The sequence below is a fragment of the Nerophis ophidion genome, linkage group LG06, assembly GCF_033978795.1.
Source record: "Nerophis ophidion isolate RoL-2023_Sa linkage group LG06, RoL_Noph_v1.0, whole genome shotgun sequence".
Taxonomy (NCBI): Eukaryota; Metazoa; Chordata; class Actinopteri; order Syngnathiformes; family Syngnathidae; genus Nerophis; species Nerophis ophidion.
The window spans coordinates 47,106,878-47,131,666 of record NC_084616.1 but is presented as its reverse complement, the minus strand read 5'-3'; the positions used below and the strand labels follow the sequence as shown (position 1 = coordinate 47,131,666).

The 24,789-nt window shown below is 39.6% G+C and overlaps 1 protein-coding gene across 3 annotated transcripts in view; it reads right to left on the bottom strand.

Annotated features, from left to right (window-relative positions):
* Nucleotides 1-24,721, bottom strand: part of noc2l (NOC2-like nucleolar associated transcriptional repressor) — a 48,799-nt gene extending 24,078 nt beyond the window's left edge. Inside the window, exons 1-15 of one of the 3 annotated variants that reach the window (XM_061903953.1) lie at nucleotides 24,555-24,569; nucleotides 23,478-23,590; nucleotides 15,162-15,293; nucleotides 14,906-15,089; nucleotides 14,602-14,833; nucleotides 14,060-14,150; nucleotides 13,882-13,960; nucleotides 12,002-12,112; nucleotides 11,785-11,898; nucleotides 11,498-11,686; nucleotides 9,029-9,168; nucleotides 8,778-8,889; nucleotides 3,067-3,180; nucleotides 444-545; nucleotides 73-216 (exon numbers count right to left, since the gene is read on the bottom strand). In XM_061903953.1, the coding sequence (XP_061759937.1) occupies nucleotides 73-216; nucleotides 444-545; nucleotides 3,067-3,180; nucleotides 8,778-8,889; nucleotides 9,029-9,168; nucleotides 11,498-11,686; nucleotides 11,785-11,898; nucleotides 12,002-12,112; nucleotides 13,882-13,960; nucleotides 14,060-14,150; nucleotides 14,602-14,833; nucleotides 14,906-15,089; nucleotides 15,162-15,293; nucleotides 23,478-23,506 (1,773 nt within the window). In that variant the 5' untranslated portion in view covers nucleotides 23,507-23,590; nucleotides 24,555-24,569. Of the gene's footprint in view, nucleotides 1-72; nucleotides 217-443; nucleotides 546-3,066; nucleotides 3,181-8,777; nucleotides 8,890-9,028; nucleotides 9,169-11,497; nucleotides 11,687-11,784; nucleotides 11,899-12,001; nucleotides 12,113-13,881; nucleotides 13,961-14,059; nucleotides 14,151-14,601; nucleotides 14,834-14,905; nucleotides 15,090-15,161; nucleotides 15,294-23,477; nucleotides 23,591-24,408; nucleotides 24,430-24,554 lie in introns of those variants that run through there. The other 2 variants (XM_061903954.1, XM_061903955.1) reach the window with 2 other exon arrangements.
* Nucleotides 24,722-24,789: the final 68 nt, after the last annotated feature.

Below are 24,789 nucleotides of genomic sequence, written 5' to 3'. Positions count from 1 at the left end.
AACAGGAGTGTTGTGATTATAATTTGCGGTAAAACAAGGTGATATTTTTAGCGCGCCTCCTACTCTACTCACCACAGCGTCATTATTGCCCACTCCAAAGGCGGCGTTCTGTCGCCGCGCCGTGATGAAGTTGCTGTTTTCCTGCACCTTCTCAAGAAGTTGGCGCACAGGCTTGCTGTAATTGGCCACTTTGCATTCTTTCAGGAACGCTTTCAGCTGGTGGAGGAAGATGGGTGGTGGGGGGGTAAGGGGTGAGAAAGAAGGAAATGCTGAAGGAACGTCCATGCACACTGAGGGACAACTACGGAACCGGTGTGCGGTCAATTCAGGAAGATTTAAAAAGATAGGCAGCACCAGCGCATCTTCATTAGCTTGGATGGTGACCAAATTAAAAGTAGAAAGGTTTTGGAAATATTCTCCAACATGGGAAAGAGTTATGTTACCTGGAGGACAGTAGGCAGGGCGAGCTCTGGGAAGCCGATAGTATTAGACTGCGTGTAAAAATATTCCAACATCAAGTCATAGAGCTGGTCAATCAAGCCATCCTAAAAGGCACAGAGAGATGCAACATGATATATGCTTTGCAAGTTTTTTTGAACAAGAAAAAATTGAAGAAAAAACATAAAGCAAGTAGCCAGCGTGCACAAAACATGAGTATAATTTAAAACAACTAATTTAAAAACATGGCTTATAAATTGCCCTGTAATGAAGTTTGAGTAATGAGTAAACACTCAGGAGACAGGTAAGTGCATTTTACACAAAACTTGTGTGTGCCTGTCTGTGTGTAGCAGGCGACAGCAGGGAGGGGAAGGGGTGACATCATAAATGTGCAGGGAATAATCCCAGAGGGCTGTGACGCAATACATTTGGCTGCAACACTGAGCGTGGTGACTTTGTGACACGTTTAGAGTCCTGAAAATGGGACTTTGAGGTATACGCACGCACGCACGCACGCATGCACGCACGCACGCACACACACACACACACACACGGAATAAACAAACAGCAACAGGTGTGTGACATAAAACTAGGGCTGGACAATATGGCCTTTTTTTAATATTTCGATATTTTTAAGCCATGTCACGATACACGATATATATCTCGATATTTTGTCTAAGCCTTGAATCAACACTTGATGCATATAATCACAGCAGTGTGATGATTGCATGTGTCTACATTAAAACATTCTTGTTCATACTGCATTAATATATGCTCATTTTAAACTTTCATGCAGAGAGGGAACTCACAACTAAGACAATTTACCAAAACTGTTTTTATTAAACAGTTATTTAGCAGTGGCACAAACATTCATGTAATTTCAAAACAGAAAGTGCAAGATTGTCAGAGACATTTTAAAACAAGCTATGAGTGCACTTTTGTGCGTGTCACTCAGATGACATATCAAAACAACAATAAACTAAAGTGCACTTTTTGGACAGAACACCACTACAATAGTTTAAAACAAATAAAGTGCACTTTTGTGCATGATGTCACACAAGATATTTCAATAACTGTCAAATAAAAATTAGCTGCATAATAGGAAATTAAATAGTGTATGCCCTTCGCTATGTGGTAGGTTCCTGCGGACGTTATCTCCTTCTGTTGTTGACTATTTTTTTCATGCGGTGTTGATGTGGAAAAGGTTGCCTTGGCATTTTGTTGGTGTGACACCGAACGTAGATGTTGACATGGGGAGTAAGCACTCATCATTCTCTAGCAGGTGACTTTTCAAAGGATGCTACATATTAGCAGTAATGCTACATTTTGTAGCAACCATTTTGCCCCACACTTGACAAATTACGGTTGTCAGTTCGACATATTCCCACTTGAAACCAACCCACCAGCAGACTTTGTACTCCCCGCTGTTTTTCTTGGGAATTAATTCTTCCTCTATTTGTTACCAGATTCCCACCTTCTTTCTCTTGTATTATCACTTGCACCACAGCTAACGTTACCCATGCCGCTACCTCTGCTCCGCGAGGGCGTATACATATGTAACGTATGTAAGAATGTGCGTTTGTTTTATGTCTGTGAGAAGGAGAGACAACAAAGAGTGAGAAGAGCCTGTAGTGTAATGCCCACAGCTAAAAGCAACTACGTGAGAATGTATACTCAAATATCACGATATAGTCATTTTCTATGTCGCACAGAGACAAACCCACGATACATCGAGTATGTCGATATATCGCCCAGCCCTACATAAAACATTAACTGGGAGCAGAATCAGTCAACCGATCAACTCCTTATGCACAAATGTGGTCAAAACGATTTAAACCAAACATGAGAAACACATGGCCTGGATACAAACCTTGCCTGAGATTAATTTAAAAAATAAAAAATTATCATTAGTACTACCAGCAGGGGAAACTCATAGCTGTTACTGCTACGTAAAGCCTTTACAAAAATGCCAGAGGTCCCTACTGTTTTAAAGATAGGAAAAATGAAGTTCACACCACAAAGGGAGTTTATAGCCATTTCAGAAGGTTTCATGACTCATAAATTATGCTGGCATAATAATTTATTTGAGTTAAAGTGCATTGAGAAATCACAGTGCACCAGTGTTAAATTTTCTTTTTTTACAATTTGAAAACTTGGCTACAGATGGCCAAAAACGTGTAATATAATGAAATCTTTAGTAGTAGTAGTTTTTCTTGTCGATTACCTTTCACTGACTATGGTATAAGAAGATGTTGTAAAGAGACTGTTCTGTGTGTACATGAAGAAAATAGGTCTAAGTATTAGTTAACGGTAATTTTTGTTGTATGTAGTAATGGATCATCCCGCCCTTTGTAAGGACAGGTGATAGGCCCCTATCCTTTTCAACCTTCAAGGTACTCAAAGTGCTTTGACACTATTTCCATATTTCACCCAAGGCGCATAACAAACCAGGAACCCTCAGGTAGCTGGCATGGCCGAGTAGCAGGAGGAATAACATCACTAAGGCTGAATGACGTTTATCTTTGGCAGAGCAGCAGTAAGAGTAGTGGGTTTTTTTTTCGGCTTTGTAATGGATGCAGACAAAACATTACAGTTCTTGTTGTATTTGATCATCACGGGCAGTAATACCTTGTACGCTTTCTCAATGAGATTGATTTTGTTCAGCTTCAAGATGACTGCAAAGTTGATGGGCTTCTTGCTAATTCGTCCTGGCTTCTTGTTGAAGTCTACTTGCTGGAAGATCTAGGGATGAAAAAGGTAAGTTGAAGCAAGACCAGAAACCACAACACGATACATAAACGAGAAGTTTGCGGTTCAAAAGATGTCTGGACGTTTCATTTCACAGTTACAGCAAATATTACTTTAACATTTGCCTTCTAATTCCTGAGCAAAAACACCTTTACAATATTTCGGGCAGGGAATGAATATGGAATTAATCATGATTAGTTTCCATTTGTTTTGGCAAGTTATGAAAAGGTCTAAATCTAACCTCATCCTCTTTTGTCCTTGCTGGAACGCCAGTGCTTAGAAGCGGTGTTTACTGTGACTGCGGCTGCTTACTTGGCAATAGCTTTAAGTCTGAGCTTTAGTGGTCAGCAAGATTAAATGATGGCAGCTGCGGGAGCCGATGATGACGACGTCATATTATCACAGGGATGAGGAAATTGTTTGGTTATGCAAGGGTGAGGGTAATTAGAACTTAAGGTAGCGTCTCTATAAATGTGTTCCAGCATCCAAAACAAAAAAGAAGGTAGTCGAACACATGGTTTTAGAAATATTTATATTTAGTCGTTAGTGTAGTAACCTTTTGCCATGCTATCTTAATATGAAAAATAGATTCACTTTATACATAATAAACAGGATAACATTCTGGCCTTAAAATTCAAAATGCAATTTTGGTCTGTGGGTGCTAGGCAAGCCTGGCTGACACATTAAGTTGAGTTGAGTTGAGTTTATCCTGAACATGCATGCATACATGATACATCAATATTTACCACCCTTGGTTTAAGGACAGGTGATAGGGTCCTATCCTTATAGACGTTGACCATCCTCGATCTAAACCCCAAAAATTCCAGTATTGTAACAATCAATGATTAAATAGATGGGTTATACTTGTAAAGCGCTTTTCTACCTCTGAGGTAGTCAGGGCAAACAAGTCCACATTGTTTGACTGGTGTGAGCGTTTCAAACAGAAGTAAAAAATTAATACTTTACTCCAGTGTACTAGAAAAGTGTCATGGTTTGATTTCTTATACACAAGCACATAAAGTAGTAATTATAAATAAAAGATAAGGTATGGAATCAGAGGGTTGGTCTTGAACTGGGTAAGAATCTATTTAACCAATAAGAAGCAATACGTAAAGATAGGCGAACACACTTCCACAGAGCTGAAAATATTTTGTGGCGTACCTCAGGGATCAATACTTGGACCAAAATTGTTCAATCTCTATATAAATGACATTTGTAAAGTTACAAAAGGACTTAAAGTTAGTATTGTTTGCAGATGATACAATTGCATTTTGTTCAGGAGAGAACACACAGAAGCTAATACAAATAATAACAGAAGAAATAAACAAATTAAAAAGGTTTGACAAAAAAATACTATCTTTGAATCTCAGCAAAACTAAAATAATGCTATTTGGTAGCAGTAGAAGAGAAAGTCAAACAAAGACAGATAGACGGAGTATACATTGAAAGGGTAAAAGAAAACACATTTTGGGGTGTAATAATAAATGATAAAATTAATTGGAAATCTCATGTAAAAAATATCTGCAATGAGGTGGCGACTTGTCCAGGGTGTACACCGCCTTCCGCCCGATTGTAGCTGAGATAGGCGCCAGCGCCCCCCACGACCCCAAAAGGAATAAGCGGTAGAAAATGGACGGATGGAAGTAAAAAATATACAACAACGTAGCAAGAAACACATCAATAATTAATTAAGTTTTAATCATGTTCTAGACCAAAAATCACTTCATATTCTTTACTGCTTGCTAGTGTTATCATATCTGAGTTACTGTGTAGAAATATGAGGAAACAACTACAAATGTGCACTTCATTCACTGTGTGTTACAAAAAAGATCAATTAGAGTAATACATAATGTTTGATATGGAGAACATACAAACCCTATACTTATTAAATCACAATTATTTAAATTCAGCAATTTGGTGCATTTGCAAACAGCTTAAATTATGTACCTTAGAGGAAAATCTCATTTAAAACATCTGTATGGTCGTACAACACTTAAAACCTTTAGTATATCCGTATGTGGAATTAAATTATGGAATGGATTAACCAAATAAATCAAACAAAGCACCAATATGATTCAGTTTAAGAGATTGTTCAAACTACAAGTGTTCACAAAGTATACAGAACAAGAATTATGATAAACATCTTGTCCAAGGTGTAAGCCCACTTACCACCCGAATGTAGCTCAGATAGGCTCCAGCATCCCCCGCGATCCCGAAAGGGACAAGCGGTAGAAAATGGATGGATGGATCCTTGAACCCTTTTTGAGACAAAGATTATTTATGTGTTTGATATATGTTTTCTTACTATGGTATATTATTTATTCATTATTTATTTGTTCACTGTTCTGTTACAGAGAACAAGGAAATGGGATAAAATTGCTATGGTATGAAAAGGGGTAGGATTAAATAAGCTCTGCTTCTTCCTACTCCTTTTCGGACGTGCTGTAATGAAACAACTGGAAATGTATGATGTATTACATTGTATCGTATGCATGTTCCAAATAAACTGTAACTGAACGGAACTGAATTGAAGATAAACATATATCTTTACACCAACACTATCGTCAGTATGTGCAATTTAATTTGACGGTCCAAATGTTTGTCTGTTCATGAGCAATGACTACACACTTATATATATATATATATATATATATATATATATATATATATATATATATATATATATATATATATCTGTGATTGAGTGAGTGTGTTCTTATATTAATATTCTTGCTGCACAATCCAGGCAACATGTCGACAACTTGGCCTTGTTTTCTGCTCACGGTTGTGCGAAATTCAGAAGTGAAATTCTGCTGTACACGTGTATGAAGTTATTTCTGACACCCGCTTATCATTGTGTGGTTACGTGCGCCTGTGTGGTCGTTAATGCGCTCAGTGTGTGTGCGAAGCAGAGCGGCGTCGCTGGCCGCTGCTGTCTTTATAAACATAGGATGTGGTGGCGGTCTGTGGGGGGAACCAGGGGGAAGTGGGACAGCATGGGCCAACTCTGATGCGCACGCACGATGCTGAAGCAGGAAGCTCCAACTCATACACCCCCCGTGGCGATGTAAGAGGACACACAGACACACAAGAGGGGGCGGGGGGTACTGCTGCTTTAATTAAAACAGTGGCAGTCTACCGCTTACATCAGCTTGGCTTTTTACAAGGGGAATAGTACATGAGAAAAATACAGGAAATAGTGTGCACCACAAATAAACATACCTGTGGAAGGTATGGCAAAAGGGAAAGGGCTTCTGAGCGTGTGTACAAGTAAGGTGTGTGGGGTACGGCATCGGCAGACAGGATGTGGTTTGCACAGCGTGTTGGGACCAAAGTGTAAACCCCAACCGTGACTTTATCGCTACATGCACATAAACACGCACATAGACCACTCCCATAGAGGGGAAGCTGGTCTTGGCTGGTAGCGGAAAAGTCTCTTCTCTCACACATTTGCACACAAAAAAACAAAAACTTTAACATTGATGGCGATCAACAATCTTGTATGACAACGGAACTCACATACAAAATCATTGCGCACACAAACACACTATTTTCAGGTCTGTTAAGAGCAAACTAGTCACACACCACTTGTGTTTTTCCACATTAAACCCCTGGCGGAACATTCTGGCACATCAATGTTTAAATTGTTTCATGTTACAAAAAATACGCCTCGGATGCCTTGAGTGGTCCTTAGTTTTTTTGTTTTGTTACGAAAGACAAACAAGTTGACCTCAATTAAAGGCCCTAGTTTGTTGTTTATGCTTTTATCTTGAAAGGTCAAACATGAGAAGTGCTAGGATTTAACTGGCATAAACATCACAATAAAATGTCAAAATAAAAAAATCTAACCAGAAAGCTAAGTTTGGTTGGTTAAAAGCTCCTTAGGCATTGTGACAGACTTTTAAAAAAGTCACCCTTTGGTGTCTGTGCACAGCCACTCAATTAGGGCCAGGTAGGGCTGCAACTAACGATTAATTTGATTATCGATTATTCTGTCGATTATTACTTCTATTAATCGATTAATAATCGGATAAAAAAGACAAACTACATTTCTATCCTTTCCAATACTTTATTTTAAAAAAACGCACACTGGCACCATGTCCTTTCGACTTGCCAAACATAACAATAACAAGGCAAGTGTTAGAAAAATTTTGTTTTTTTTTTAATAAAGTGCACCATTGTCATGCACAATAGCAATAATTTTGTTTAGGGGAATTTCCCCGCCTTCCGCCCGATTGTAGCTGAGATAAGCGCCAGCGCCCCCCGCGACCCCGAAAGGGAATAAGCGGTAGAAAATGGATGGATGGATGGATGGAATTTCAAACCTGCCTACTACCTATTCCAACCATTCTGCAATGTTTGATGCTGAATGTCTTTCCTCTAGTAGCATGGTCGTAAGGCAGATTGACTTCATGTTCCATTCGTCTCCAATGTAGTGGCATGTATTGCCAAGGTGGCTACACTTGTCCACACATCAGTTGTCAGAACAATTTTGCTCTGGGTGGCTTTAATGTCAGTTTACACAGCTGGAAATGTCTGCTCATATTTCCTCTCCATCAGTTTGGTAAAATGGGTCCTAGAGGGAAGAGTGTAACCAGGGTTGAGGACGTAAATTATTTTTCTGAAACAGTCATCCTCCACCATTGATAGTGGCCTCATGTCAGTTACCAACATATTTACAACACTATCTGTCAATGCAGCCGCTTGCTGTGGTGCGCACACCTTTCTTTGTACCAAGTCTCTAATGCTGACTTGTTTATTTCTGAAATGAGAGAAACCGTATCATGAACGTACATAGTAGCAACATTTACATGTAACTCAATACATACTTAGTTGATTTATTTAATAATTTCTGATGTAAAAGGCACAATTTTTTCATATCATGGTCACTGCTGCCTATTTTTTTTTGTTATATTGTTATTTTTACTGTTATATTTATATTCTTATGTACTCGGACTATGGACTTAAAAAGTTACAATGCCGTGAGTTTTTTTCTTCACCCATGGATCAAACATGCTTCCTCTTAAGGTGCTCCCGAAGCAATGTCGTACTTCCGTGCCACGCGAGGTCGATGCTGCACGTTTTGCAGGAAACGGTCTTCTTTGCAGCGGTTAGGGTGAAGAATTCCCACACTTTTGACGACTTAGGTCGTAGACTTTTCTGCATTGCACTTACACTATTGCTCCTGCTTTCCTCCGCCATTTTTCAAATGTTCCAAGACAAAGAATACGGCTTGGTCACGTGAGCTGCACATGACACATCATTGGCTGGCTTACTGCCGCCGCCCTGGCGCTGTTTTTTACTTTTGTGTACTAATTTTGATTATTGTTTCTCAGCTTTTTGTAAATGTTGCAGTTCCTAAATAAAGGTTTAGGAAAGAACGAAAGGAAAAAAGAAAAAAGTAGAGCCTCAGCGCATGCGCACTGCATACATCCAACGAATCGATGACTAAATTAATCGCCAACTATTTTTATAATCGATTTAATCGATTAGTTGTTGCAGCCCTAGGGCCAAGTACATTTGTTTGAAGAAGAAAAGCAAAGATGATTACCAATGAGATGTCAACACAGTGCAGCATGATGGGGTCTTACCTCTAAGAGGAAAGGGAGAACTGGGACAAATGTGTTGGTGCTGCTAGACAGCAAGGTGAGTGCTCTGCAACAGTGCATCCTCAGAGGATAGTACCTTGATGTGGGCACCAGCCTGTTAAGGAAGAAAACACACTGATCAATGTCTCCACCTGGTGTTAGTATGAAGATACAGCAGCTATACAAAACATTTCCTGCTACTCTTTGGAAAATGGTCAATCAAAAATTATGATTATGTGACAGGCAGCACTTACTTGATGGTACCAATGATGACTTGGCACAGTGGATAGATCAGAGGCCGCAGGACGTCACTTGAGTGCAAGGTGCTGAGGACCCGACACCACAAATACAGACAGTGGATGTACTGCCAATTATACACTGACTGGTATGAATCCTGAAAAAACACATTTGACAGAAACAGTTTAATAGTGTTAATTAGAAATTATATAGAAATTGTGTAATTTCTTAAGAGTTATGATAGAACTGTTATGAAAGACTTAATTTATTGTTTTTAAACAAATAGTTAAGTGAGATTTACAGTATCTCACTGAACATTTTGCCATAATTTTGACCTCCTACTTTTTCATGTGGAAGTAACAAGGTAGTGCCAATGGTGGAGACTGAGGGTGTAATCTTAAACCAACTGCTTAACATATTTTAAAGGGGACCTATGATGTCTTAATCTCCATTTTAAACACTTCCATGTGGTCTAGAACCGTGGTTCTCAACCTTTTTTCAGTGATGTACCCCCTGTTAACATTTTTTTTAATTCAAGTACCCCCTGATAAGAGCAAAGCATTTTTTGTTGAAAAAAAGAGATAAAGAAGTAAAATACAGCACTATGTCATCAGTTTCTGATTCATTAAATTGTATAACAGTGCAAAATATTGCTCATTTGTAGTGGTCTTTCTTGAGCTATTTGGAAAAAAAGATATAAAAATTACTATAAAATAAACAAGTGATTCAATTATAAATAAATATTTCTACACATAGAAGTAATCATCAACTTATAGTGCCCTCTTTGGGGATTGTAGTAAAAATTCATCTGGATTCATGAACTTAATTTTAAACATTTCTTCACAAAAAAAATAAATCTTCAACATCAATATTTATGGAACATGTCCACAAAAAAATCTAGCTGTCAACACTGATTATTACGTTGTTGCATTTCTTTTCACAATTTATGAACTTACATTCATATGTTGTTGAAGTAGTATTCAATAAATATATTTATAAAGGATTTTTGAATTGTTGCTATTTTTAGAATATTTAAAAAAAAAAAAAAATCTCACATACCTCTTGACATACCGTCAAGTACCCCCAGGGGTACACGTACCCCCATTTGAGAACCACTTGTCTACAAAATATGCAGAAGCGGGGATTGAACTTGGAACCCTCAAGTTGCTGGCACGGCCACTCTACCAACCGTGCTATACAGCCCCATGGTAGAGGTTTACCTGAAAAGCTTTGCGCTAGTTTGCCATTTTTATTAATTTGTAGTCAAGTTCATTCTTTATTTTCCTATCTTCTTGTTGTGGGGCAGACTGGCTTGTACATGTACATGCATTATTCGCTGTTAGCATTTTCCATAAAAGGTAGCATATCTTTTAAACAAAACTGCAAAACACCACAGGCAGAAGCATCTACAACTGCGTGCAAGTTCACGGCCAAATGCATGGAGCTTATGATTTGACGCTTTGGCATTGTTTAACATGACTAAACAAAATTGTAACAACATTTATAAGTCAGCAACGACGAAAATCACCAAGGGTCCCCTTCAACTATGTGCAGGTGCAGAGAATAAAGCACTTTCTTAACCGAGAATGGATAAGATATATATTTTTGAATACATGATAAAACTTAAAGAGGCTGTTTGCAACATTTACAACAATGTTTTCCAATGTATTTTACACACTATATCCTGCCCTCTTACTGCTTCTGGGACATAATGACGTAACCGGGACAATACCAGCTTCAGCCATCCTTGTCACGTACGTTGCGTCCTTCGACAAGACACTTCACCCTTGCTTCTGATGGGTCGTGGTTGGGGCCTTGCATGGCAGCTACCACCATCAGTGTGTGAATGTGTGTGTGATTGGGTGAATGTGGGAATAGTGTCAAAGTGCTTTGAATATCTTTAAGGTAGAAATGTGCTAAAAATTTATAATCTATTTACCAGTAACATTTAACTATGTATGTGCGTAACACCTGCAAGCACTATAACTTTGAGTGTTGTTAGCTAATGATAGCGATTTAGATAGCAAGCGTTAGCTGTCATCAAATATATATTCTATCACGACAACATAACTTCAAATTGTTCTTTGCTTGTCTTGGACTGCTTTTGTACATGTGCACGTGCATACGTGTGGTCGAGACAGGTTGAGGACTGCCGCAAACAGCAATCATTATATTCTGGCCAGTAGCATTTTTTTAAAATGTAAACTTAGTAATTGTGAAAAATATGGTCAAATGTAAAACAAATATGGGCTTTTAAACCAGTTATGGTGACACATGTCAACCAATTGTGTTTTTGTTAGATTTGTTGCTTAGACAAACATTACTGTGTGCAAGTTGCAAGAAACTCTGTTAAGTGACAGTGCCGATGTGGCAGAGTGGCAGCCATCATCTCCAAGCCTCCTGTCATTTAACAGCGCATTCCGAAAAGTCCTATGGTGTGACAGTCTGCCCCCCTTATATCCTAGGCACCACATCAGAAAACTAACCTTTTTCTTCATGGTCATGGCATTCCTTAGATGGATTGCCAGCTGTCGGATGTAGATGAAGGCCTGCTGGTAAGTGGCCTGCGTGTTCAGAGAGTACATCTCTGTTAGAGTACGCTGCATGAAGTTGATCATGGGCAGCGCATTGGGAGACGTGAACTTGCAGTTTTGCACGTAGGAAATGTACATTTGCTGGAGACAGACACGATCAAAGCAAAGGTTAGATTTAAATGGCGGCCTAAATTTTTTTTGTATTTGAAACATTTTGTCCTGTGGTATCTATAACTCACCTTTACAATAGAGGCAAAATACGTTTCCTGCTTGTTTCTGCAGATTTTGTTGAGGGCCAGGAAAGCAAGAACCCGACATGTCTCCTCCCCTGTGCTCCACTGCTTCAACAATTGCTGGACAACAGATGGGATTTATTTGACAATGATTGTTGCATGCAATGCTGCAGCATATTAAATGATCTATTTTACCTCAAAAATTCAAAAAGGCCAATCCTACCTTAGCCAGATATCGACACTGTTTAGGGAGACAAAGGTAATAAAGTATAAGCTGGTTGGCGTGCCGCAGGACAGCGCTGATGACCGTAGCCTCTGTTAGATAGGATAGCAACTGTGGGTGGAGAGAGTTCAGAATAATTAATTCTATTGAAAAAAAAGACTAAATATCACACAAGATGCACAACAAAATTAACTAGCTATACAGTAGACAACAATTGGATACACATAAATAGATTGACAAAGATGTATTAGACATCGACCGGATCGATTACTGGTGCCGAAATTCGGCATTTTGATGAATATCTGTCTTTATTTTACAACCACAACAGAACTACATCAGCAAATACAATATATACACATATGATATCGATATTTAGTATTTAAAACATAAATAAGTATTGATGTAGATAGTAATAAACACCGTTAAAGCACCAGCCCGTTTACCCTGCTTTTTTTTCACTGCAGCGCAAACGCGCACATTACGCGTTCCTCAACCCCCGTGGCTGCCTCTCTTTTTCTTTGTCTTGCAGTGTTGGTCATTAGTACATGGTATATCTCTTCTGCTTAAAGTACCACTGATAGTCACACACACACTAGGTGTGGTGAAATTACTCTCTGCGTTTGACCTATCTCCTTGTTCCACCCCCTGGTAGGTGAGGGGAGCAGTGAGCAGCAGCGGTGGTCGCGCTCAGGAATAATTTTGGTGATTCAACCCCCAATTCCAACCCTTGATGCTGAGTGCCAAGCAGGGAGGTAATGGGTCCCATTTTTAAGAGTCTTTGGTACGACTTGGCCGCGGATTGAACTCACAACCTACCGAACTCAGGGCGGACCCTCTAACCATTAGACCACTGGGCAGGTTTAGCTATCAAAACCTCCATATTTTGTAGGGAATTCCAGTCTTCTTTCCCGGCGTCCTACCAGTTCCATTTTTTTTGTTTTGCTACTGCAACAGTCATGCCTTCATCCACAGCACTCCCATTTTGGGTAAATTATAGGAGCTTGTCAAGATTCATGTTTCGTGATTCAACAAACAACAACACGACATACATGGATGGACAGAAAAGATATCCCTGCCAAAAATCCCAACTTTGTGTAAATATATTGACAAATAAGGTACTTATTATACAAGTAAAGAATAAGGAGCAGCACTCTTATACTATCTGTAACATCTAAGAAGAAATGTCAGCCAGCTAGAAAAAATTCTCAACTATAAGCTTCATAAAGGAGCCTAGAGTTAATTGTATTTAAACGTTTGCAATTTTTCAGGGATCCTCTTGAGGAAACCTTATAATGTATTAAATTAATAAACTGCTGTAAAATTGTATAAAACTGAGTTGATGGCAATTTTTTATGATGTAGTGAAATCCCATTGCTTCCAAAATTTCCAGGATATTTCCCATATTTTGAAATACAAATATTGATGCTTAGAATTAAACATAGTTTCGCTGTACATGTTGGAATGCCAATAAAGTCCTATCCTAATTAGACAAAAGTAATAAAGGTGTTTGTGAAATCCCCTGATGTAGTTTGGCACCAAAAACATTAGTAATGCATTACACATTGTGTCGCTACTTGTCTGACGTTTCCTCAAAAATAATGTTTAAAAAACAACTTAAAGACTTGTTCAGCCTTTTACTGACATATACAATTCATATAAAAATTAATTTTACCGCAAATGAATATCAGCTTCAAAAATCCGTTATCGACCTCCTTGACTACTAATCAATATCAGCACTGTATTGGTCAATTTATAATTAGTATGTAAAAATACTACACTTCCGGACTGAGTTACTTGGGATGATTTGATGATGTCTCACTACACGCTAACGTGACGTAGCAGACGGTTCGGGTAAGCGCCTTACATGAAAACACACAAACCTGAACTACGCCGCTGAGATACATCTTAATGTCCATTTGATTCTTCTGCCATTTCTTACTAGACGATGGGAGCACCAGCCTAACAAAAGTAACAGAAGAAATGACAGCCAGTCAGATTTATTTCCACAATCTCACTAACATCCACAAACAGAGTGTCAATATGGGATCTCCAACATACTTTGTCTGGTCTTCCTCAGTCTTCAAGCTGAGCATCCGCTGCAAGGCACCGTGGATGTCTCGGATGCAGAAGAGGACTAAGGCATTAAACACTGCAGACAGAGGGTAGGAAAGTGTCTGTTACTGTTGTTGGTGACATCACTACTGTTGAGCAATTAAAACAGTATAATAGCAGTATCAAACACCATTTCAAATATAATTCAGAAAAGATAAACGTTTGCAAATAGACATGATAGATTATGTCTTAATGTTTTCTTGGTTATCCTATTGTCGTACATGTCAGAATCTGGTTACCTCAAATAGTGTAGCAGGGACCTCTACTTCACACTATTGAACTATTGCAGGGTTTAAATGTAAGCAAGGCTGGCATATTTTGGGGAAACTCAGAGGTATTTGTATTCCACATGTGTTAAAGAACAAACAAATCAATCTTTATTGACCATCAGGTTTGTACCGATTCCCAACACAGTGAGTGAGACTGTGTTGGGCTCAGGGTTTATTTATTTCAATGTATAAATATTGACAAGAAATGAGGTGTCCTACCTGAACTGTCGGCCACCTTGTATCGACACGGGCCAACTCCTTCTCCTTTTGTTGTAGCAACAGCAGCCTTGAAAGCCTGGGTGATGTCTCTAAAGAGACGAGGTGAAAGCTCGTTCATTAGAGAAGCTTTCCAGGTTTCGATCATTTTTTCTGTGATTTTAATAGTCTCATTTGTTTTCTTGGCTTTCTTTGAACTTTTTTGTTCTCCTTCATCCTCTTCGTCACTGGCCTCCTACATGCAAATTATAATCATGTTATTTGTGCAATGACTCATACAGCAAATACACACTGGCCAGTTTCCCACCTCCAGCATGGAAGGCAACGTGTGGTACTTTTCCTCATCTTCATCCTCAGAGCTATCAGTGTCGTCAAAATTCAGGAGATGCTGGTCATTATCTTGCAGGAACTTGTAGAACTCTGGATCTTTGTTCTTTAATCTGGACAGCTGCTGCTTGTGCTGGGAAGCTTTACCATAATTACCTTCATCCCTTAAAAAGGAAAACATGTTTACAATGCAAGGTATCAATTCATACATTGAAATTTACATGTTTAATGATTACATATTGGGCTCTTTCATCTTTGTCTTCTTCTTGGCTCCCTTTTTTTGGGGGGTTTCGTCTTTCTGTACTTCATCCTCCTCAGAGTCCAAGCCACACTGCAAGAACTCATCCAGACTGAGGTCCTCTAGTTTCCTACAGCAAATATTACAGTTATATAAATTAACTGAGTTAAGGAAACAACAATATACACAACACCTGTGATTCTCAAACTGAGGTATGTGTACAAAACATGTTTCCATATGAGTTGGGATATTGTGTTGGATGTAAATATAAACGGAAGACAATGATTTGCAAATCCTTTTCAACCCACATTCAGTTGAATGCACTACAAAGACAAGATATTTGATGTTCAAACTGATAAACATTTCCTTTTTCGCAAATAATTATTAACCTGAATTTGATGCCAGCAACACGTGACAAAGAAGTTGGGAAAGGTGGCAATAAATACTGATAAAGTTCAGGAATGCTCATCAAACACTTATTTGGAACATCCCACATGTGTGCAGGCTAATTGGGAACAGGTGGGTGCCATGTTTGGGTATAAAAACAGCTTCCAAAAAATGTGCACCCCTTTGTCCACAGCTGCGTGAGCAAATAGTCAAAGAGTTTAAGAACAACGTTTCTCAAAGTGCAATTGCAAGAGATGTATGGATTTCAACATGTATGGTCCATAATAACATCAAAAGGTTCAGAGAATCTGGAGAAATCACGCCACGTAAGCGGCATGGCCGGAAACCAACATTGAATGACCGTAACTTCCGATCCCTCAGACGGCACTGTATCAAAAACAGATATCAATCTCTAAAGGATATCACCACATGGACTCAGGAAGACTTCAGAAAACCACTGTAACTAAATAAATTTTGTCGCTACATCTGTAAGTGCAAGTTAAAGCTCTACTATGAAAGGCAAAAGCCATTTATCAACAACATCCAAAAAAGCCGCCGGCTTCTCTGGGCCCGAGATCATCTAAGATGGACTGATGCAAAGTGGAAAAGTGTTCTGTGGTCTGACGAGTCCACATTTCAAATTGTTTTTGGAAACTATGGACATTTGTGTCCTCGAGAACAAAGAGGAAAAGAACCATCCAGATTGTTATAGGTGCAAAGTTCAAAAGGCAGCATCTGTGATGATATGGGGGTGCATTAGTGCCCAAGGCATGGGTAACTTACACATCTGTGAAGGCACCATTAATGCTGAAAGGTACATACACGTTTTGGAGCAACATATATTGACATTCAAGCAACGTTATCATGGACTCCCCTGCTTTTTTCAGCAAGACAATGCCACATCACGTGTTACAACAGCGTGGCGTCGTAGTAAAAGAGTCCGGGTACTACACTGGCCTGCCTGTAGTCCAGACCGGTCTCCCACTGAAAAGTTCGAAACCTAAAATACCACAACAGAGACCCCTGACTGTTGAACCACTTAAACTGTACATCAAGCAAGAATGGGAAACAATTCCACCTGAAAAGCTTAAAAAATGTATCCCCTCAGCTCCCAAACGTTTATTGAGTGTTGTTAAAAGAAAAAGTGATGTAACACAGTGGTAAACATGCCCTTTCCCAACTACTTTGGCACGTGTTGCAGCCATGAAATTCTAAGAATTATTATTTGCAAAAAAAAAAATAAGTTTATGAGTTTGAACATCAAATATCATGTCTTTGTAGTGCATTCAATTGAATACGGGTTGAAAAGGATCTGCAAATCATTGTATTTTGTTAATATTTACATGTAACACAATTTCCCAATTCCTATGCTCAGAGTCAGAGTCGTGTATAAAGGGAGTACGGCTAACTCGGTTTTAGGTGATCTCCTCAATGATTGGTCAAAAGACACTCTTGTGACTGCAGGGCATCATGACTGTCAATAAATTTGAGCTGATGCTATGTTTCTGCGGCGCTTCTTTGTTAGTTTTTCGACATGTCAAAATGCCCTGTTGTGCAGGATGGAGCTGCCCCGCCCGCAATAAATGCGGAAAGCTTTTACAACACGTTCCCCACAACTCGGAAAGAAGACAAGTATGGGAAGTGAAGGTTTTTGAACAACACCGGAGAGCCACCGATTACAGCGCCTTGTGCGAGGTAAACATATGTGTTCTGTACAGTAGAGAACAAACAGAAGCTTATACAAATAATATTAGAATAAATTAACAAATTAAAAAGATGGGTTGACAAAAACGTACTAACTTTGAATTGCAGTAAAACTAAAATAATGCAATTTCAGTAACAGTACAAGAGAAAGTCAAACACAAATACAATATCCATCCATCCATTTTTATATACAAAAAAATAAATAAAAATAAACATTGAAAGCATAAAATAAACCAAAATTCGGGTGTTAAAATAGATGAGAAAATGAACTGGAACTCTCATTAAAATGTACAACATAAAGTGGCAAGAACAATGTAAATAATGAATAAAGAAAAATGTGTTCTGGTCCAAAAATCTCTCTATATTTTCTACTGCTCACCAGTGTTACCATATCAGAGTTATTGTGGAGAAATAACTACAAAAGTAAAATAATTAACTTAGTATGTTACAAAAAAAGAAAGATCAGTTTGTAGACAATGTGATACATACAGTGAGAACAAATACATTGGAGGCAGCCACTACTGTTGACATACTTCAAAACTGATAATTTCTCTGTGATTGTTGGTCCAAAGCTCATGAATATTTGGCAAGATAAAGGAAATAAGTTATATTTTGGTTGTTTTGTGTATTTTTTTAATTTTTATTGTGGGTGCGTGTTAAAAGAGCCTGCTGGTCAGGAAATACTGCAGGAATGTAACATTATTTATTATGCGAGATAAAAGCATCTTTTATCGTAAGTTTATCCATCCATCCATTTTCTACCGCTTATTCCCTTTCGGGGTCTCGGGGGGCGCTGGCGCCTATCTCAGCTACAATCGGGCGGAAGGCAGGGTACACCCTGGACAAATCGCTACCTCATCGCAGGGCCTTATCGTAAGTTTATTAGCTGGAGAATGTTTAGAACTATATATGGACAAGTTATTTTGGTTTATTTCGTCAGAAAATCTTGTGTCTATTCGACACCAGGTGTATGCATCCTAGCACAGCCACACGCGTGTTTGGTAGCAGTCATGGTGTGATGGGATGTAAATTTAGTTAGTAGTATAATTCAGTGATTGCATGTCGCGGAGTAGGCGCTTGAGTCATATTCATATGTCATTTTATATTCCCAAATTAAATATGTGTATTGTTAAGTGGCAACAGTAGAGCACCGTTATTTGTAACATAGGGAGTTAATTTTGTTGTAATTCCAGCATTAATAAGAGCCATTGTAATACTGGGCGACTCCAGCAGGGGGCGCATTGTACTGGGAGCCATACTAAGAGGACACGTGACTTCCTGTAGTCATTACAGACGTGTACAGAACGAAGTTGTGTCTGTATAACTAAAACATCCACCTTCTCAGGTACAAGTGTTTTTATGTAAATAGTTTTACCCCCGAATTTAATTTTGTACTGTTAAAACATGTTTGAAAGAGTATATTGTTATAATCTGTGTCTTCTCAGTCGACAAGGCTTTATGGGACTTTAGGGACGGCGTGGCGCAGTGGGGAGAGTGGCCGTGCGCAACCCGAGCGTCCCTGGTTCAATTCCCACCTAGTACCAACCTCGTCACGTCCGTTGTGTCCTGAGCAAGACACTTCACCCTTGCTCCTGATGGGTGCTGGTTAGCGCCTTGCATGGCAGCTCCCTCCGTCAGTGTGTGAATGTGTGTGTGAATGTGTGTGTGAATGGGTAAATGTGGAAGTAGTGTCAAAGCGCTTTGAGTACCTTGAAGGTAGAAAAGCGCTATACAAGTACAACCCATTTATTTATTTATATATAACCAATCTAATGCTAAAGCTAATGCTAACTGCCGATGTCGAGGCGAATGCTAGCTGCATCATCAGTGTTGGATATATACAAAGGTACTGTGTGTAGTTCATTATTAATCTGCGTGTATTTCTGTTTAAATGTGTGTTTTATAGAGTTTCTGGGACTAATTCAGTGTAATTTGTTAATGTTAAGGAATGAATAGTGACTTTTGCTACTCAAACAATATGGGCTTACTGTATGGGATGAACCTTTGTATTTACTTGAGACATCTGCAAATACTGTGTACATGTATACAATTTTGATGTTTGATTGTGGCAGTCATTACAGACGTGTACAGAACGAAGTTGTGTCCTTGTGTCTGTATAACTAAAACATCTCCCTTCTCAGGGCGATTACAATGGCGCCTCTCGTTTAGCTGGCCATACTCTCTTCATACACAAATCTGCCACATATAGTACGCAGGTTCCATCTCTTGTTAAACTATAGAATCACTCGACTTAAGTACAGTTTTGTTTTCGTATATTCAAAAAGTGTATCTGTTCAAGTAGACGCATTCAAGTCCCATCTTAAAACTCATTTATATACACTAGCCTTTAAATAGACCCCCCTTTAAGATCAGTTGATCTGCCATCTCCTTTCTGCTCCCCCCCCCCCCCTCCTGCGTGGAGAGGTTGTCAGGTGACCACAGATGACGCACCAGCTGTTCAAAGTCGGGACCCCCCGGGGTAGACCACTCATCTGTGCATCAGTTGATGACGTCTCTGCCCTGTTAACTTGTCTCCACTCAAGATGATCCCCTGCTGGCCCCACTATGGATTGGACTCTCACACTATTAACTAGATTCAATCGACGTCCGTCATCATCGGCGGCAACTCGAACGAGTATGACGATCCTCCTGGTAGGGGTGTACCCCTTTCTGGAGGATGCCAGTGCGTGACTTTGTTTAACGTGGGGAAACTGGTGCACAGACAGTCACCACACGATCCTTGACAGAATCTGGGCGGGGTCCTGTGGCATGGAGTCCAAGACTACTGAGGACCCTTTTCTGCTGCAGCCTTCTGCCGCCATCGCAATCGTTGTGGTAGTTCTTAAAGGCCTACTGAAACCCACTACTACCGACCACGCAGTCTGATAGTTTATATATCAATGATGAGATATTAACATTGCAACACATGCCAATACGGCCTTTTTAGTTTACTAAATTTTAATTTTAAATTTCCCGCAAAGTGTCGTGTTGAAAACATCCCGGTATCATGACTCGTATGATGACGCGTGCGTTTGATGTATCGGGTTGTAGCGGACATTATTTTCCAGCCCGATCCAAGCTATAAGTAGTCTGCTTTAATCGCATAATTAAACAGTATTCTGGACATCTGTGTTGCTGAGTCTTTTGCAATTTGTTCAATTAATAATGGAGAAGTCAAAGTAGAAAGATGGAGGTGGGAGCTTTTAGTGAAGTGAAGTGAATTATATTTTATATAGCGCTTTTTCTCTAGTGACTCAAAGCGCTTTACATAGTGAAACCCAATATCTAATTTTTACATATAACCAGTGAGGGTGGCACTGGGAGCAGGTGGGTAAAGTGTCTTGCCCAAGGACACAACGGCATTGACTAGGAAGGCGGAAGCGGGGATCGAACCTGCAATTCTCAAGTTGCTGGCACGGCCGCTCTACCAACCGAGCTATATCGCCCCACACAAACACAGTCGGTGTTTCCAAGTTTAAAATTCCCGAAAGCGAAGTTTTACCATGGATCAGAGCGGTCAAGCGAACATGGATCCCGACCAAATGTCAACCAGCAGTTTTTGGTGAGAAAATTGTGGTAATCAGTTTGCTCTTACCGGCGACTTCAGCGGAGCTTCCAGCAGCGTGACTTGCCTCATAGACACTGGGTCAACACACGTACCCGTGGCCACACCCCTCCGACTTGAGGTACTTTTTAATCTCACAAAAACACTAACAAAATGGGCAGATATGGGATTTTCCAGAATTATCATTGTAATTGTGTGTAATAACATCTGCAATCGCTTTTTTTTTTTTTCCTAGTCCTTTACTCTCAATATCCTCATCCACGAATCTTTCATCCTCGCTCAAATTAATGGGGAAATTGTCGCTTTCTCGGTCGGAATAGCTCTTGCTGCTGGAGGCTCACATTATAAACAATGTGGGGATGTGAGGAGCCCTACAACCAGTGACGTCACGCACACATCGTCTGTTACTTCCGGTAAAGGCAAGGCTTTTTTTATTAGCGACCTGAAGTTGCAAACTTTATCGTCGATGTTCTGTACAAAATCCTTTCAGCAAAAATATGGCAATATCGCAAAATGATCAAGTATGACACATAGAATGGACATGCTATCCCCGTTTAAATAAGAAAATCTCATTTTAGTAGGCCTTTAAATCTACCGACTTCCGCCTGCTCCGCCGTTGAGGTTTTCACTGTATTCCTGGCTAAGGGGCAGTCAGGTACTAGGCCTTTGCCAAGGGCCACCTTGGGTAACAGTGGTAAAGGGGTTAACTTCCTAGTGCCCCAAGACGCCATAGAGGAGCCTCCACTGTCGGATGCACTTTAACGTCATGCCTAGGACACACTTGACGTCCATTGAACTGGTCGCCCCTCCGAGGTTTCTCATTGTATTCCACTGGGTTGAGTTTTTCCTTGCCCTGATGTGGGATCTGAGCCGAGGATGTCATTGTGGCTTGTGCAGACCTTTGAGACACTCGTGATTTAGAGGCCTACTGAAATGAAATGTTCTTATTTAAACGGGAATAGCAGGTCCATTCTATGTGTCATACTTGATCATTTCGCGATATTGCCATATTTTTGCTGAAAGGATTTAGTAGAGAACATCGACGATAAAGTCTGCAACTTTTGGTTGCTAATAGAAAAGCCCTGCCTTTACCAGAAGTATGTGTGCGTGACGTCACGAGTTGCAGGGCTCCACACATATTCACATTGTTTTTAATGGGAGCCACCAGCAGTAAGAGCAATTCAGACCGAGAAAACGACAATTTCCCCATTAATTTGAGCGAGGATGAAAGATTAGTGAATTAGGATATTGATAGTGAAGGATTAGAGAGAAAAAAAAAACTGCCGGGCGGCGGCAGTGTGAGCGTTTCAGCTGTAATTAGACACATTTACTAGGATAATTCTGGAAGATCCCTTATCTGCTTATTGTTTTAATCGTCTTTTAGTGAGATTTTAAAGATTGTAAAGACATACCTCGAGGTCGGATGGCTGCGGTAAACACGCAGTGTCTCAGAGAGAAGCTGAGGAGCCAAGCTCACAACTGCCTTTCAAACAGCTGCTGCAGGACGACGAATAATCCAATGATTTCTCCGGTAAAATATATATCACAATTTCCCGATCCAAAAACATGCTGATCAGAGAGAACCCGAGGAGCCAAGCTCACAGCTGCCTTTTAAATAACTGCTGCACGACAACAAATAATCCGTTGATTTCTCCGGTAAGATATATATCACAATTTCCCGATCCAAAAACATGCTGGTTGACGTAGAGAAAACGTGTTCGCTTGACTGCTTTGCTTCACAACAAACAAACACTGGCTGTGTCTCGGTGCTAAAGACAGCTGCAATCCACCGCTTTCCACCAACAGCATTGTTCTTTATAGTTTCCATTATTAAATGAACAAATTGCAAAAGATTCAGCAACACAGATGTCCAAAATACTGTGTAATTATGCGGTTAAAACAGACGACTTTGCAGCGCTAATATTTCCTTACAGTCCGTGACGTCACGCGTACGCGTCATCATTCCGCGACGTTTTCAACAAGAAACTTGCGGGAAATTTAAAATTGCAATTTAGTAAACTAAAAAATCCCGTATTGGCATGTGTTGCAATGTTAATATTTCATCATTGATATATAAACTATCGGACTGCGTGGTCGGTAGTAGTGGGTTTCAGTAGGCCTTTAGAGGCCTTCCGTAGATCTTCAGAGGCCTACTGAAACCCACTACTACCCACCACACAGTCTGATAGTTTATATATCAATGATGAAATATGAACATTGCAACACATGCCAATACGGCCTTTTTAGTTGACTAAATTACAATTTTAAATTTCCCGGGAGTTTCGTCTTGAAAACGTTGTGAAATGATGACGTGTACACAAGACGTCACAGGTTTTAAGGAAATATGAGCGCTGCACACACGCACACACACACACACACAGCTAAAAGTTGTCTGTTTTAACGGCATAATTACACAGTATTTTGGAGATCTGTGTTACTGAATCTTTTGCAATTGGTTCAATTAATATTGGAGAAGTCACAGTGGAAAGATGGAGTTGGGAAGCTTTAGCCACACAAACACACGGTGATTCCTTGTTTAAAATTCCTGGAGGTGAAACTTTACTATGGATCAGAGAGCGGTCAAGCAAACATGAATCACGAAAGAATGTCAACCAACAGGTTTCTGTGAGAAAATTGTGGTAAAAAGTTGCTTCTTACCAGAGAAAAGCTGAGCTTGTGCAGTCCATAAAGCTGCCGTCGACTCCCCTGAGACATTGGCATCAAGACACCCGTGGACGTACACCTCCGAGTATCAGGTACTATTTAACTCACTAAAACAATAGCAACACAATAGAAAGATAAGGGATTTCCCAGAATTATCCTAGTAAATGTCTGTAAAAACATCCAAATCCGTCCCAATGTAATCGCGTTTTTTTTTTATTGTTTTTTTTTAATCTTTTTTTTTTCTATTACGTTGCTATCAATATCCTCAAACACGAATCTTTCATCCTCGCTCAAATTAATGAGGAAATTGTCATTTTCTCGGTCCGAATAGCACTCTTTGTTGGAGGCTCCCATTAAAAATAATGTGAATATGTGAGGAAACCACACACGTGTGACATCATCGTCTGCGACTTCCGGTAGAGGCAGGGCATTTCTCTTAACACAGAAAGTTGCTAACTTTATCGTGGATGTTCTCTACTAAATCCTTTCAGCAGAAATATGGCAATATCGCAAAATGATCAAGTATGACACATAGAATGGACCTGCTATCCCCGTTTAAATAAGAACATCTCATTTCAGTAGGCCTTTAGGGCTACTTAAATCAACTTTGGTTGACTGATTGATTCAAACTGGGTAATGTTACAAACATATTTGTTGAATAGAACCTAAGCCTTGTTTTGAAAGAATAATTAGGCCTACTACGCTACTGGTTATTGATGTTGATCATTATGAGGGTACTTGGTGAGCCACGTTTTTTCCTGAGGTGGTGATTGGTGAAAATAGTTTGAAAACCACTGCACTATCCAAACAACTTATTGATCAAACATATAATGACCAGGAGCATGTTCAGTGTAAAGCAGCTAAGAAGCCGCTGTTTGTTGTTGTTAGCAACAACAGCTAGCAAATACTTTAAGCTAGCACTTACACGAGTCAAGAACAGCTTGCACAGCGGCATAGTTATCGTAATTCACAACGACAATCCGACACTAAATGTAATACTGAGTAAAACGAATAGGCAGAAAACCCCGACAAACACGTGCAGTGGCAAAATGAGATAAAACACAGACGTACCTTTTCGGTTTCTGTGCCATGCTGGTTTCAACGTGTGACAACGAGCCTGAACTCCCACAATGCACCGGCGCAGTTGGTTTTGTGTTTCATGGACACATTACGACGCGAAAATTATATTTCCATGCATGTTTGATCAAACAACTCGATTTTATACCAAAAAGAGATACATAAATAGTGATATTTTTTTATCAATAATAACTAACACAGCAAACACATATTTTATTGTTAGGGGTTA